The 18133-nt window shown below is 35.5% G+C and overlaps 1 protein-coding gene across 1 annotated transcript in view; it reads left to right on the top strand.

The window, feature by feature from the left end:
- The first annotated feature begins 913 nt into the window (after positions 1–913).
- ZCWPW2 (zinc finger CW-type and PWWP domain containing 2) overlaps positions 914–18133 on the top strand; it is a 118499-nt gene continuing 101279 nt past the window's right edge. The window contains exons 1-2 of the mRNA XM_049766476.1: positions 914–1176; positions 17471–17630. Of these exons, the coding sequence (XP_049622433.1) occupies positions 914–1176; positions 17471–17630 (423 nt within the window). The remainder of the gene's footprint in view (positions 1177–17470; positions 17631–18133) is intronic.

Below are 18133 nucleotides of genomic sequence, written 5' to 3'. Positions count from 1 at the left end.
ACAGGACATGGGAAATAATGTAGCTACTGTAGAAAACAGTGGTTCTGGAGACATTAATGGCGGAAAATGTGCATAGTTGAAAAGGTTGTACATTTTGTGACTGAAACTCAATCATGGATAACTTTGTAACTGTGAAAAATTAAACCCAACTTTATAATGAACTACCTTGTAACTATAGAGTTTAAAGTAATTAAAAATGACAACAACAGTATAATTCTTGAATCATCTCCAGCTATTAATCCTAGAGATAGAAAATTAATATTTCCAAAACAGTGCCATTTACTGCCTCTAAGATAGTTGAAAGATTCTTTTGCTTTTCTTCAGTTTTTATTGTAAAAATATTCATACTAAGGTTGGAAAGTCTATATACATGTTTAACTGAGGCTCTTGATACTACCTGTATCATAATAACAAACATTTCAATAAGATTTAGCTGTTATTATCATAGAAATACTGAATACCTGCTTGAGATGTGATTTGAGTTTATAAATTTATTATTGATATTTCAATTTGTCCCTATGTTTCTAGATAGGTGAAAACAATATGTCCAACAAGCATAATAAGTATAAATAGTTTAGAAAGGAGAACAAGGAAACTATCTAAAAACCTTCTTAGATATGTGGTTATAGGCCACACCTAGCAGTGCATAGTGCCCAGGGATACTTCTAGTAGTGCTGGTCATGAAGGGTATGAGATATTGAGCATTGAATTAGGATCAGGCATATGCTAGGCCTGTGCTCTATCACTTAAACTCTCTTATTGGTCATATGTCCCAGGTGTTAGGTTCAATTTTCTTTTCTGCCTTTGAATGCTTACTCATTAGTTTCCTCATATTTGTCTTGCAGGTTAAATGCATTTATATAAAGGAAACAGAATTATAATCTGACAATTAGTTCCTCAGTGGAAAGAAAACATGGATATAAACCAAGTTTGGGTTCAGTGTGAGAATGAAAGTTGTTTGAAGTGGAGATCATTGTCAAGTGAGGATGCAGCCAAAGTTGATCATGATGAGCCATGGTTCTGCTACATGAATACTGATTCAAGATACAATAAGTGTTCTATTTCTGAAGAAGAATTTCCAGATGTGTCTCAACTTCATCAAAGTGGATTAAAATTTGTTTATTCAGAGCTCCCTGTTGGAAGCCTGGTTTTGGCAAAATTAAAGAATCTTCCGAGGTAAAACTTTTCTTTTTAATATAAGGAACTATTAAAATGTAGGGGTCAGAGTGATATAGCACAGTGGTAGGGTGTTTGCCTTGCATGCGGCTAACTCAGAATGGACATGGGTTCGATCCCCACATCCAATATGGTCCCCTAAGCCAGGAGTGATTTCTGAGTGCATAGACAGGAGTAACCCATGAGCATCTCCTGGTGTGGCCCAAGAACCAAAAAAATAAAAATATAAATAAAATAAAATATAGAAATTATGAATTTTCAAGAAACCAATTTTTACTTTCTTTAAATTATTTTTTATTATTTTATTAGGTTTAGTTTTTCTTATTTCTTTTACTTATTACTTTTGCGTGTTTTGGGGACACATCTGGCAGCCCTCAGGGGTTACTCCTGGCTCTATGCTCAGAAATCGCTCCTGGCAGGCTCGGGGGACCATATGGGATGCCGGGATTTGAACCACCGACCTTCTGTATGCAAGACAAACGCCTTACCTCTATGCTATCTCTCCGGCCCCATACATTTTCTGATATAGACAATTGAAGCTATATATTCATCTCTTAAGAACTTTTAGCCACATATTTAGATATGTTGTATTTTATTATCAGCTTGAAATATTTAACAATTTTCTCTGAAACTTCTTAAAAATGTATTATTCCAAACCTGTTTTTATATCATTCAGTGTTAAAATGTCTTATGATTATGAAGTTTCTGTTTGAATATGTTATACTTTGTTTCATTGAAATTTAAAAATACATTTTAAGTAATTCATTATTACATTTTAGACATATATTATTAACAAAAATCAGTAATGGGCTGGAGCGATAGCACAGTAATGGAGCATTTGCCTTACATATGGATGCCCCTGGACAAACCTAGGTTTGATCCCTGGTATCTCAAATGGTTCCGAGCCAGGAGTGATTTCTGAGCACAGAGCCAGAAGTAACCCCTGAGTGCCACTGGGTGTGACACAACAACAACAACAAAATAAATTAGTACCTGCATAAACTCCATTATGTTTACTATTAAAAATTCAACTTTAGGGGGCCGGGCGGTGGCGCTAGAGGTAAGGTGCCTGCCTTGCCTGCACTAGCCTTGGATGGACGCGGTTCGATTCCCCGGCGTCCCATATGGTCCCCCAAGCCAGGAGCAACTTCTGAGCGCATAGCCAGGAGTAACCCCTGAGCATCACCGGGTGTGGCCCAAAACCAAAAAAAAAAAATTCAACTTTAGGGGCAGGAGTGATAGCGCAGTGGTAGGTTGTTTGCCTTGCATGAGACTGACCCAGGATGAATGTGGGATCCCTGGCATCCTCTATAGTCCCCTGAGCCAGAAGCAATTTCTGAGCACAGAGCCAGGAGTAACCCTGAGTGCCAAAGGGTGTAGGCCCCCTCCCCAAAATTAAATTTTATCCTTCACCATGCAATTAACCTCTTCAGATCAATTTACCCATACTCCTTATAATTGAATCATTTTATGGAGAAAAGGTCTCCCAAGAGAGTGAGCCCAGCTTTGTGCTGCTGCTTGGGTCCCAATGTCGGGCCCACAAGTTCTAGCAGTACCTGGTAGGATATATGGTGCTAGAGATGGAACCTGGGGTCTGCTCTATATAAAATTACTCCACTCATTTAAGCTCTCCCCTAACTCCTTGATTCTTATATTATATGGCCAGCATAATCTATTTTGAGAATAATATATATTTTATTATTGTCTAGATGCCTAAAAGGTTTTTACTTCTTTTTCAGATTCATGTGTATTTACTATAACGAATTTTAATATTTCCCATGATGCTATGATTTTTCAAATTACAGCATGCAATATCAATTTGTAGTTTCAAGTCTTATGTTAAGATTTATAAAAAAGCATAAGCAACTTGTTTTGCTAAATTGTTTTGATTTTTTTTGTTTTTTGTTTTTGTTTTTGTTTTTTTTTTGGGCCACACCTGGCGGTGCTCAGGGGTTACTCCTGGCTTTCTGCTCAGAAATAGCTCCTGGCAGGCACGGGGGACCATATGGGACACCGGGATTCGAACCAACCACCTTTGGTCCTGGATCGGCTGCTTGCAAGGCAAACACCGCTGTGCTATCTCTCCGGGCCCGTTTTGATTTTTTTTTACATAGGGACTTTACTTTCCCTTCTGATGGGAAACTTTTGGTTTTCTTTGTTTTCTGTTCATTTGTTTTTTAATTTTTGTTTTTGGCTTTGGGCCACACCTGGTCGTATTTTGGGCTTACTCTTGGCTCAGGGATCATTCCTTCTTGAGGGACCATAGGTGGTGCTGGGGATTGAACAAGGCTTTGCCACATGCAAGGGAAATGCCTTAACCCTTGAACTATTTCTCTGACCTTACTTAAATCAGGAAGTTCCTACTATCCTTGAGGTTTATCAAGGTAAGTACCTTTTGGTTACTGTCAGGTAGAATTGCAATCCTGGTTCTGTCTTCAACTTTTGCTGATCTTCTAGGGGTGTAAATAACGAGTATTACTTCTAGTCAGGAATTAGAATTCCAACTCCTTATTCAATATTATGGCTGAGTGAAGGTAGGTACAGTATATTGTTCATTGTTCCTCAGACAGCTACCAGTGATAATCATGGTAAGAGGACTGTTGGTAAAAATATCCACTGGATTTTCTCTGCCACCATCTGAATGGAGAGTGAGAACTCTATAGCACTGGAATCTAGTAAAAATATCCACTAGGATTTCTCTGTCACCATCTGAGTTGAGAGAGAGAGAAAGTCACTCATTTAGTTTAGATACAACACACTACTTTAGTTTTTGCTAGTTGAGAAAGAGATAAGAGCCATAATTTTTTTACTAGAATAAAATGGTTAGTGTTTTAATGCTTCTTGTCTTGCTGTGCCTGCTCCTTTGGCCATAAAGTGCAGTCTTCAGATGTGCTTTTTTGTTTGTTTGTACATATTAATGTTCCTCTGTTGCTAGCATTTTCTTTATCCAGTCAAGGATATATGAGTCATTTTTCCTAGGATAATCTGAGTAAACTAATGTACTTATTATCTTTGCGATTGGGAACTCTATTTGAATTACATATCTTATGTTACTGAAATGTTTTCTAGGATAAAATGTGCAATGTCATTTATTGTATATTTATATATAAATATATACTTTTATATATTTAGAAATATATATATATTTATATAGCAAATTGAGTTTTGGGTGATAATGTAAAAATTATTGTATGTGATTATTAATAAAGCTTTTGTAGTTCCATATATAATTTTGTTTTGTTTTTGAGCCACACCCAGAGAATCTCAGGGTTTACTCCTAGACCTATGCTCAAGGATTACTCCTCATAGAGCTCAGGGAACCATATTTAGTGCTGAGAATGAAACCCAGGCTATCTTCTTATAAGGCAAGCACCTTACATGCTATACTAATTCTGGCCCCCATAATAACATTTATAAAGGAGCTATTTTCTAATGGAAATTTTGAATGTATTTGTTTCTTGATACTTATATGTTAGAATTTTTATTAGGAATGTCTTTGCAGTTATGTGCTAATAACTCAAGATTAAAATTTATAATTCAAGTGAAGATTATTTTACTCCAGTAAATTATTTCTGATCTATTATTAGGACTGTCAAATGCCTGAACATTGCAGTTGTTTCTAACTTCTTGCTTATTGAAAAAAGATTTTTCATTTGCTAAGTAATCCCATATATTACTTTTTATGAACTAAATGTGTATGAGTAAAAACTTCTAGTACAAATTAAAAAACAAATTTAGTCATATTGTTTATTCAGTGCCACAAATATAGAGAAAGGTGATAACAAGGGTAAATTGCAATAGGAGAATAGAAAAGCTAGGATTAACTTACTGCAAGAAGTGAAACATCAGTTTTTAATTAAGTTGTGCTCAAAATATTGAAGTTTCAAGTATAAATTATAGTCAGTTTGATGCAAAGCATTTATATAGCATTATCTGAGTCAGTGAGTCAATTTTTGTTGCCTTATACCCAGATTCTAAGGTCCTGAACTTTTTCTTATGGACATCTCAGGGTTAGCTGTTTTTTAGAAAATGTGATGCTCTTTAATAAGGCTACAATGATTAAATAAAAGTAAATAATACAGACAGTAAAATAAATATGTAGTTTTTTATATAAGGAGAGAAAATAATTGTTAGGATAAAGGACAATTCCATGGAAAAACAAATGAAGTTATGTTTTCATCTGCATTGTGATATAAAAACTAATATACTTATCAAAATATATACAGAGCTACTTAATTGTGTTAATAAGGTTATGCATTCTTGGAATAGAAATATAAGCATGTACTTGCAAGAGAAGTACAATGTTTAAGTACTCTCAATTAAAAAAATAGACCAACTAACATTGTATTCAATTATAAAGAACACAGAAATAAAAATAAAAATAATTGTGAAAATCATATTTAGTATTAAAAGATAAATTATCAGATAGCTAATTAGATAGATACTCTTCTTAGGGTACTCTTGGATTTGTGACCAGGAATTTTGCAAAGCTTTCTCATACATATGAAATTTAACTTATAAAAATATCTAAACACATTTTACTGATCTGTACTCCATATAGTTTATTAAAAATCCTTTGATAGGATATCAATAGTTATATTTTGAGTTTCTAATTTAAATTCTTATAAATTGAGATTTATAAATTTTAAAAATTAATATATTTATATTGCTACTATATTATTTCTATGTAGGAGAAAAGTCCTCTTTTATCAGCCCCCACAGTTAGATTCAGAAGAGATTTCTTGGAAAATATAGCATTCAGTTATTATGATGATTGCTACTTGGGAATTTTTTCTCATGGGTTTTGAATGAGATCCAAATATAATTTTGTCTGTGCTTAAATATATACTTAACAGTCATATGTTTCTTGTTGGATGTAAATGCTTTACAATTGAAATCATGCTTAATTTTCAACTTACATTAAGCCATGTAGTTATCTTATTAAATATGTTATGTTTAAAATATATGTAAATTTCTTTATGATATATTTGTACTTACCTTGAAATTACTTGAATGAATTTTCCTTCTCTCCAGTGGATATTAACACCTGGCATATATACATTGATGCATTTATATATTTTACTTCCAAGCATTCACAGATTCTAATATTGATTTAAACTTTCTTTGTGATTTTGGTCCCCTTTTATTGGGTTGCCTATTTTTACTCCACTTCTCCACCTTTAAGAATCCAGAACATATTTCATAATTTATTATAAATATGAAAGTGAAAAATCAGTTTGTAGTATACATTGTGTTATTGCCATTGACAGTTTGGAACTCAAACTGAGGTCACACTGAGGGCAAAACATGGATACTACTTCTTCAATCACAGAAAGTCAAAGAAGATGATAGATATAGCAGTGGAGAGACATAATCATATTTTCTCTATATTTTTCTTCTCCTCAGCTTTTCCTGCAGTTAGTATACTCTATTTTATCTAGGACAGTTCCTCTGTACTGCTTAAAGAAACATTTAAGTATCCCAATATTTCAACAGTTGATAATACTTTTTATAATTCATTTTAAACAACATGCAATATTATAAAATATTTTAAGTAATGTTTATTTTAAATAAAATATTTATTTTTATAAGTGATAAATATCATTTGATATATATTTTATAGAGTAATGATTTTAGTTGATAATTTTGAGCCCAGTGAAGATATATTAGGCAACAATATAATATATATAATAGGCAACAATTCTTTTTAAAATTGCTGTGATGCCAAAGATGCCATTCAGTAATATATAACAGTTGCATTTTGAAATGTAACTCAACAAAATATGAGCAAATAGAATCCATTAATTCATCAAGAAAGAGGCAGACATAGTGGGATGTCTGGCTTTTCCACACCTAAGAATTTGATCTTCTAGCACTCTTGCCAGAGGGCTCGCCTTCTCCAGAGATTAGTTGCCCAGCCCAGAGACTTTGGACCTAGCTAGCTTCTGCTGGGCTGCTGGAGCCAGACAGACATCTTGGGACTTCTGGCTTTCCCAAAGCTAAGAATTTGATATCCTGAGCATTCTTTCCAGAGGGCCTGCCTTCTCCAGAGGTGAGTCACCCCGCCCACAAACTTTGGACCTAGCAGAAGTGCAGCCACACCACTTCATGACCATGCATCTTTTAACTGATGAATACTACCATAATACATAGGAAAAACCCACAATACAAGCGTGACAATTGGAAAAGCTCATAGGCGAACACCATGCACAGAGAATGAAGATGATAGCTCTGAAGACCCCAACAATTTCAACCATCTGAGTAATCTCTCAGACAAGGAGTTTAGAATAGAAATAAAGAGGATCCTCATGGAAATCAAAGAAAACATAGCTCTAGCTGAACAGAATACAAAGATAGAAATCATAAAACTCCAAACTGACATAACAGATCTGAAAAACACGGTAGCTGAAGTTAAAACCTCAATGGAAAGCCTCTCCAAAAGGGTAACAGGAGCTGAGGACAGAATCAGTGAACAGGAAGATGAAATGCAGAACAACTCCATACAGCAGAAAAGATTGGAAAAAAGCATTAAGGCAAATGATCAGACAATGGAAAAAGTACTCAAAGAATCTGAACAGATGAAAATAGAAGTCTTTGATAAATTCAACAGAAACAACTTAGGAATTATTGGAGTCCCAGAGGCCCCAGAAGGAGAACCCCAGGAAGAATCAACAGTCAAATACATCATCACAGAGAAACTCCCAAAGCTAAAGACAGAATGCAATCAAATCCTGCATGCATGAAGAGTACCAGCTAAAAGAGACCCAATAAAAAACACCCCAAGACACATCCTAGTCACAATGATGAATCTCACAGATAGAGATAGAATACTGAAAGCAGCAAGATCAAAAAGGGAAATGACATTCAAAGGAGCATCCTTAAGATAAGCAGACATGTCACAAGAAGCTCTCAAGGCCAGAAGACAGTGGCGGGATATTGTGACAAAACTGAACGAAATGGATGCTTCATCTAGAATACTGCACCCAGCCCAACTCACATTCCAGTTTGAAGGAAGAATACATAGCCTCACAGATAAGCAACAGCTCAGAAACTTTACAGATACAAAAACAGCCTTAAAGGAAAAACTGAAAGGTCTACTTTAAGAAAAGACAGATCAACAGACACACCAAACTTATACACAATGATGACATTAAATCCTATGACAATCATCTCCCTCAATATCAATGGGTTAAATGCACCAATTAAGAGACAAAGAGCGGCTAAATGGATAAAAAAAAGATAAATCCAATCTTCAGCTGCCTACAAGAAACTCAGAGCAAACATAGACTCAAAATCAAAGGCTGGAGGAAAATCATCCAAGAAAACAACACCCTTAAAAAAGCTGGGGTGGCCATATTAATATTAGATGACCAAATTTTAGACTCAGAAAAGTTGTAAGGAAAAAGATGGACACTTTGTACTAATCAAGTGATATGTACAACAGGAAGAAATTACACTACTAAACATATATGCACCCAATGAGAGATAAGCAAAATATCTAATTCAATTAATGACCAATTTGAAAGAGGATATCAATAATAACACAATAATTGAAATAACTACATTGAGAACTATCATAACAAAGTGATTGAATGAGGAAAGTAGAAAACCTTTCTAGAGTACAGGTTGGGGTGTGGTGGAACAGAGAGAAATTTGGGACATCAGTGATGGGAATGTTGCACTGGTGAAGGGTTCCTTTTACATGACTGGATCCCAACTACAATCATGTTTATAATCAGGGTGTTTAAATAAAGATATTAATTTAAAAATTCATCAAGAAGGTAATATATCATGACCACCAAGTAGGATTCATCATCCCAGAGATGCAAGGATGCTTTAATGTATGTAATCAATCAATATAATACACCACATCAATAAAAGAAAAAATAAAAATCAATCATTGTGTAAAGGTACAGAAAAAGCATTTGACAAATTCCAGCATTCATTATTTATTCAAAATTTATTAAAGACCTTGATAGTATACCTGAAATTATAAGATATTAGAGAAAAACATAGGCAGAATACTTCATGACATTGAAGCTAAAGTTATCCTCAAAGATGAAATATCAATAGCCAAGCAAGTGGAAGCAAAGATAAACAAAGAGTACTAAATTAAACTGAGAAGTATAATCATCTCTAAGGAAACAGTGATGAGGTTCAAAGACTCCCCATGAATGGGAGAAACTATTCTTCCAATACCCATCTAATCAGGGGCTAATATCTAAGATATATAGGGTACTTATAGATCTAAACAGAATAAAAGGTCTAACCCCATCCAAAAATGAGGCAAGGAAATGAACAGTCATTTCCTCAAAGAAGAAATCCAAATGGCAAAATGGCACATGAAAAAATGTTCCACATCATTAACCATCAGGGAGATGTAAATCAAACAATCACAATGAGATACCATCTTCCACCACAGGAAGTGAAAGACACCAAAAAGAACTATAAAATTCATTGCTGGTATGGATATAGGGATAAAGGACTTTTATTTATGGCTGGTGGAAATGTCAACTGGTCCAGACATTTGGAAATATATATTAAACATACCCACATACATACATATACATACACATACACACACATACATATATAAATATATATACCTCAAACTACTAGAAATTGAATTTTTATATGATTCAGCAGTACAATTCCAAGAAATATACACTAAGAAACCTAAAATATTGCAGAAAGGTATCTGCACTCCTAACTCAACTGCAACATTATTTACAATAGCCAGAATCTGAAAAACAAAAAACAAACAAAAAAAAACAAACAAAAAAAATCCTAAGTGTCCAAGAACAGATGAGTAGCTAAAGAAAGAGTAGTACAGAAAACTTCAAGGGAAACTTAAACTGTGCCTGTCTGTTTCTGAATACCTGAAGGTCTCCTCAGAGGCCTAGGAAGTGCACCCCCAAAAAACTGCATTTTGAAACTGCCCAATGAGTAAACTCTGGCTGTGGGGGTCACCATCCAATAAGCTGAGCTCTCTGACCTGCTGTGCCTTTGATCACTCTGAGGATTTCAAGGAAAACTTCTCCTGTGCCTGACTGTGTTTCTGAATACCTGAAGGTCTCCTCAGAGGCCTAGGCTGCGCACTCTTTCTAACAAATGAACCCCACCACAACACACAGGAAAACCACACTACAAGCCTGCCAATGGGGAAACCTCGCAGGCAAACACCATGAACAGAGAATGAAGACGAAAGCTCGGATGACCTAATACATTCCAACCACCTGATTAACCTCTCGGATAAGGACTTAAAATAGCAATATGGAAGATGTTTGTAGAACTCAAAGAAAGCATAGATCGATCTGAACAGAGCACAAAGACAGAAATCAGAAAAGTCCAAACTGAAATAACAGATCTGAAAAACCACCACAACACACAGGAAAACCACACTACAAGCCTGCCAATGGGGAAACCTCGCAGGCAAGCACCATGAACAGAGAATGAAGACGAAAGCTCGGATGACCTAATAAATTCCAACCACCTGATTAACCTCTCGGATAAGGTCTTAAAATAGCAATATGGAAGATGTTTGTAGAACTCAAAGAAAGCATAGATCGATCTGAACAGAGCACAAAGACAGAAATCAGAAAAGTCCAAACTGAAATAACAGATCTGAAAAACACAGTAGCTCAACTGAAAACCTCAATGGATGGCCTTGCCAGCAGGGTAACAGCAGCTGAGGAGAGAATCAGAGTACTGGAAGATGTGATATAGAAAAACTCAACACAGCAGAAGAAATTGGAAAAGAACCTTAAGACAAATGAACAGGCAATGGAAAAAGTACTCAAGGAATTTGAACAGATGAAAATAGAAGTCTTTGATAAACTCAACATAAACAACATAAGAATCATTGGAGTCCCAGAGACCCAAGTAGGAGATCTCCAGGAAGAATCAACTGTCAAAGACATCATCAAGGAGATACTCCCAGAGTTAAAGACTACATGCAATTAAATCCTGCATGCCCAAAGAGCACCAGCTAAAAGAGACCCAAAGAAAAACACCCCAAGGCACATCCTAGTTACAATGACAAATCCCACAAATAGAGATAGAATACTGAAAGCAGCAAGAACAAAAAGGGAAATTGCATTCAAATGAGGATCCCTAAGACTTACAGCAGACATGTCACAAGAAGCTCTCAAGGCCAGAAGACAGTGGTGGGATATTGTGACAAGACTGAATGAAATGAATGCCTCACCAAGAATACTGCCCCCAGCCCGACTCACGTTCAGGTTTGAAGGAAGAATACATAGCTTCAGCTCAGAAACGTCACAGATGAAAAGCAGCCTTAAAGGAAAAAGTGACAGGTCTACTCTAAGACAAGAGAGACCAACAAATACAGCAAACTTATGTACAAAGATGACATTAAATCCTATGACAATCATCTCCCTTAATGTCAATGGACTAAATTCACCAATTAAAAGACACAGACTGGCAAAATGGGACAAAAATATGAATCCAACCTTCTGCTGCCTACAAGAAACACACCTGAATAGTCAGAACAAACATAGACTCAAAATCAAAAGCTGGAGGAAAATCATCCAAGCAAACAACACCCTCAACACCCTCAAAAAAGCTGGGTGGCCATATTAATATCTGATGACACCAACTTTATACTCAGAAAAGTGGTAAGGGACAAAGATGGACACTATGTACTAATCAAGGGATATGTGCAACAGGAAGAAATCAGACTATTAAACATACATGTACCCAATGAGAGACCAGCAAGTTATCTAATACAGTTACTGACAAATCTGAAAGAAGAAATCAGTAATAACACAATAAATGTGGGAGACCTCAACATGGCCCTATCAACACTTGATAGGTCAACCAGACTGAAACCCAACAAAAACATACTAGCTCTGAAAAAAAGTAATGGAAGAAAGAGGACTAGTATATATATATGTATATATATGTATATATATATATGTATGTATATATATATATATATATATATATATGACACTCCATTCCAAAAAAACCTGGATACACATTCTTCTCCAATGTACATGGCTCATTCTCCAGGATAGACTACATGCTGACACATAAAACATACCTTCATAAAATCAGAAGGGTAGAAATCTTGCAGGCTACCTTTACTCACCACAAGGCTCTGAAATTAGATGTGAACTACAAAGCCACACAGAAGAAAAACTTTAACAATTGGAAATTAAACACTCTGCTACTGAACAACCAGTGGGTCCGAGATGAAATCAAAAAGGAAATCAACACTTTCCTGGAAACAAATGATAATGAAGACACAAACTGCCAGAATCTATGGGACACAGCAAAAGCGGTCCTGAGAGGAAAATTTATAGCTCTACAAGCACACATCAGGAAGGAAGAAGGGGCATACCTTAATAACTTAATGACACAGCTCAAAAAATTAGAAAATAATCAACAAAAGGAACCAAAAACAGGGAGACAGAAGGAAATAACAAACCTGAAAGCAGAAATCAATGAAGTGGAAATCCAAAAAACAATCCAAAAGATCAACAAAAGCAGAAGCTGGTTCTTTGAAAAAATAAACAAGATAGACCATTGGCAAAACTCACAAAGAAAGAGAGAGAGAGAAATCTGATAACCCGTATTAGAAATGAAAAGGGGGAGATCACGACAGATATTGCAGAGATCCAAAGGGTCATCAAAGACTACTTTGAGAAACTTTATGCTACTAAACATGAGAACCTAGAAGAAATGGAAAAATTCTTGGACACTTTTAACCTTCCACAGTTAATTAAGGAGGATGTAGCATATCTAAACACCCCCATCACTACTGAGGAAATTGAAACTGTAATCATACATCTGCTCAAAAAGAAAAGCCCCGGCCCAGATGGATTTCCTAATGAATTTTTTCAAATCTTTTAAGAGGAGCTACTATCAATACTAGCCAGGCTCTTCCGTGAAATTGAAAAAATCGGGAACACTCCCAAATAGCTTTTATGAAGCCAACATCACCTTGATACCAAAACCAGACAGAGATGCTGCCAAAAAAGAAAATTACAGACCAATATCCCTGATGAATCCTGAGGCAAAGATCTTCAACAAAATTCTGGCAAATAGGATCCAATGCATCATCAAGAAGATCATATACTACGACCAATTAGGTTTCATCGCAGGAATGTAAGGATGGTTTAATATCCATAAATCTATCAACATCATACACAACTTCAACAAGAAGAAAAATAAAAATCACATGATCATATCAATAGATGCAAAGAAAGCATTTGATAAGGTCCAGACCCATTCTTGATCAAAACTCTCAGCAAGATGGGAATGAAAGGAACTTTTCTCAATCTAGTTGAAGCTATCTACCACAAGCCAATGGCAAATATTATCCTCAGTGGAGAAAAACTAAAAGTCTTTCCTCTAAATTCTGGTACAAGACAAGGCTGTCCGCTCTCACCACTCCTCTTTAACATAGTACTAGAAGTTCTTGCTATAGTGATCAGACAAGAAAAAGATATCAAGTGAAAGCAGATAGGAAAGGAAGAAGTCAAGCTCTCATTGTTTGCAGATGACATGATACTATATTTAGAAAACCCTAAAGACTCTACCAAAAAGCTTCTAGAAACAATAGACTCATATAGCAAGGTGGCACGCTACAAAATTAACACACAGAAATCAATGGCCTTTTTATACACCGGTAGTGATAGAGAAGAGAAGGAAGTCAAGAAGGCAATCCTATTCACATTAGTGCCACACAAACTCAAATATCTTGGAGTCAACTTGACCAAAGATGTGAAGGACCTATACAAAGGAAACTATAAAGCTCTGCTCCAAGAAATAATATAGAGGACACATGGAAATGGAAACATGCCCTGCTCATGGATGTAAAGGATTAACACCATTAAAATGGCAATAATCCCCAAAGAATTATACAGATTTAATGCGATCCCCTTAAAAATACCCATGACATTCTTCAAAGAAGTGGATCAAACACTTATGAAATTCATCTGGAACAATAAGCACCCTCAAATAGCTAAAGCACTCCTAGGGAAAAGGACAATGGGAGGCATTACTTTCCCCAACTTTAAACTGTACTAAAAAGCAATAGTTATCAAAACAGCATGATATTGGAATAAAGACAGACCCTCAGATCAGTGGAATAGGCTTGAGTTCTCAGACAATGTTCCCCAGACATACAATTACCTAATTTTTGACAAAGGAGCAAGAAATCCTAAGTGGAGCAGGGAAAATCTCTTCAACAAGTGGTGCTGGCAGAACTGGTTAGCCACTTGCAATAAAGCGAACATAGACCTCAGTTAACATCATGTATGAAGGTAAAATTCAAATGGATTAAAGACCTTGATATCAGACCTGATACCATATGGTATATAGAACAACACCTCAGTAAAACACCCCATGACATTGAGACTAAAGGCATCTTCAAGGAGGAAACTGCACTTTCCAAACAAGTGGAAGCAGAGATCAACAGATAGGAATACATTAAGCTAAGTAGCTTCTGCACCTCAAAAGAAATAGTGCCCAGGATACAAGAGCCACCCACCGAGTGGGAGAAACTATTCACCCAACACCCATCAGATAAGGGGCTAATATCCAAAAGATACAGGGCACTGACAGAACTTTACAAGAAAAAAAATCTAATCCCATCAAAAAATGGGGAGAAGAAATGAACAGACGCTTTGATGAAAAAGAAATACAAATGGCTAAAAGGCCTATGAAAAATGCTCCTTGTCACTAATCATCAGGGAGATGCAAATCAAAACTGTGATGAGATGCCATCTCACACCACAGAGATTGACATACATCACAAAGAATGAGAACAATCAGTGCTGGCGGGAATATGGAGAGAAAGGAACTCTTATCCACTGCTGGTGGGAATGCCGTCTAGTCCAATCTCTATGGAAAGTGATATGGAGATTCCTCCAAAATCTGGAAATTGAGCTCCCATTCAACCCAGCTATACTACTCCTATGGATATACCCTAAGAACACAAGAATACAATACAAAATCCCTTCCTCACACCTATATTTATTGCAGCACTATTCACAATAGCCAGGCTCTGGAAACAATCAACATGCCCTTCAACAGACAAATGGCTAAAGAAACTGTGGTACCTATACACAATGGAATATTATGCAGCCGTCCGGAGAGATGAAGTCATGAAATTTTCCTATACATGGATGTACATGGAATCTATCATGCTGAGTGAAATAAGTCAGAGGGAGAGAGAGACACACAGAATAGTCTCACTCATCTATGGTTATTAAGAAAAAAATGTCATTTTTGCAACAATCGTCAGAGACAGTGAGAGGAGGTCTGGAACTTCCAACTCACTTCATGAAGCTCACCACAAAGAGTGGTGAGTGCAGTTATAGAAATAACTACACAGAGAACTACCATAATCATGTGAATGAATGAGGGAACTGGGAAGCCTGTCTGGAGTACAGGTAGGGGTGGGGTAGCCTGGAGAGAGATTTGGGACATTGGTGGTGGGAATATTGTACTGGTGAAGGGGGTGTTATTTACATGACTGAAACTTAATCACAACCATATATGTAATAAAGATGTTTAAATAAAGGATAAAAATTTTAAAAAATCCTAGAAAAATAAAAAAAATAGAAACAGTAGTACATCTGCATAATGGAATATTATGTAGTGGTTAGGGAAAATTAAGTCAAGAAATTTGCTCATACAGGGATGGATAAGGAGAGTATTTTACTGAGCAAAATGAGTCAAACAAAGAGCAATAGACATAAAATAGTCTCACTCATTTGTGAGATATTAAAAGTAATATGGTAATAATGCCCAGGGACAGTAGAAATTTGCTCCAGGAGCACACTGCATGGTTGAAAGCTTGCCACAAATAGCAAAAGGTGTGTAGTTATGGCAGAGAAGAGACCACTATGACAATTTTAATTGGAAATGATTACTCTGGACAAGAACTGTGTATGAAAGAATATAGAGTATTATGTATGATACCCTTTTAGTAATAATAATGCAAAGCACATTATTTAAAAAAGAAAAATAAAGGGATTTAACTAGCACATTAGAGAGAGAGAGAAAGAGAGAGAGAATCTGGGGACATTGGTGGCAGAAAATGTGAACTGGTGAAGAATTTTATATGTTGTATGATGGAAATATCATATGAACAACTTTGTTATGTGAGAAAGAAAAACCAGACTGCGGGTCCGGCGAGGTGGCGCTAGAGGTTAAGGTGTCTGCCTTGCAAGCGCTAGCCAAGGAAGGACTGCGGTTTGATCCCCTGCGTCCGATATGGTCCCTCCAAGCCAGGGACGATTTCTGAGCGCTTAGCCAGGAGTAACCCTTGAGCATCAAACAGGTGTGGCCGAAAACAAAACAAAACAAAACAAAAAGAAAACAAAACTTAGTAGATGTATATTTCTGTTAAATGAAAGAAGTAAATGTAAAAAAACCTTTTAGACATTTGTGTCTTGAAAAACAAACCCCTAAAATACATTTTAAGAACAGGATTCATTTTATTTCTAGTACTAAGGTTTTTGAGCAACTTGGTTAACTGCCAATGGAGCAGATGGTTGAAAGGGGAACAGCATAAAACTGCTGAACTCTATTTCTGTTATCCTAAAGTAGTTATAATATTCAGTTTAATCACTGCCTGAAGTACTAGCTCTCCTTTGGAAGCCCTGGTCCAGAATCGTCAACTTTCCTCTACCTTGTCAATGGGTTAATATTTAAAATATAATCACTTTGATCAGCTAGAATTGATTCAACTCTGTTATTAATATTATTAATCTTTTTATTCATATCTTTCCTCTGAGTATCACTTTCCTCTTATTGAACCTGTATATTGTTCTTCTTAAAATTATCTTTCATCATTTATTCCACATGTATGTGTTTATGTATTTTCAGAGTTAAAGAATTATCATATATATACAGATATAATATATAGATACTTAAATTTGTAACTATTTCAAAGCTTTTTTTTATAAAAATACAACTTATAAAATACATATCTTACTTTTTAAAGATAAAAATGTAAGTAGATTTACATTATTTTCAAAAGTTAATAGATAGGGCCGGAGTGGTAGCGCAAGTGGTAAGGTGTATGCCTTGCCTGTGCTAGCCTAGGATGGACTGCTGTTCGATCCCCTGGTGTACCATATGGTCCTCAAGCCAGGACTGACTTCTGAGCGCATAGCCAGAGAGTAACCCCTGAATGACACCTGGTGTGGCCAGAAAAAAAAAGTTATTAGAACTCTAAGAAGAGAGTTTGATGCATGATTGAAACAGATGTCTTTTTTAAATTACTAAGATAATTTAAAATATTTTCTCTTCAAAGTTGTCCAGGTATTCTTTGCCCTGATCCTTTTGAAAGGAAATATGCTATCTATGACCAGGATGGACATGTTATACAGTACCACATAGAATTCCTGGGTGATCCCCATTCAAGATCATGGATAGATGCAACGCTTGTTGAAAAGTATAATATCACATTAAAGGTATGTACAGTAGCATCAAAACTTTAGTTTTTCTTATCTTATTTTTAATTATTACCATTTGTCTAGTATCCTAACAAATATATAATTATATACTTTCATGTGTTCATATAAATAAAATTATTATTTAAAGAAAAATAAAATTATTTTCAAAGGAAGTAAGGAAAATATCCATGGGGTAAGATTTAAATTTTTATTTCTAATTTACTACAGCATTAATCAACTAAATTCACTTTCAAAAATAAATAATTACTTTTTAAAATAATTTTAGAATATTGTATAATTTTTAGCTCATTTGGGAAATTTCTTAAATTGTAATCCTAGCTCACAGGGAAAATGAATTATGGAATAAACCAGATTTAAAATTTCAAACAGAATATTTTATTATGCTAACTCAGTATATTTTTCACTTTTTAACACTATAATTCACATACTACTAATGAATAGACTGACTTAGATCTCCTCTCAGGGTTTAGTTTAACTATCATTAATCATATATTAAAGTT

The sequence above is a fragment of the Suncus etruscus genome, chromosome 20, assembly GCF_024139225.1.
Source record: "Suncus etruscus isolate mSunEtr1 chromosome 20, mSunEtr1.pri.cur, whole genome shotgun sequence".
In the NCBI taxonomy this organism is placed as follows: Eukaryota; Metazoa; Chordata; class Mammalia; order Eulipotyphla; family Soricidae; genus Suncus; species Suncus etruscus.
Note: the sequence above shows the minus strand (reverse complement) of the source record. Positions and strands in the feature narration are given on the sequence as shown.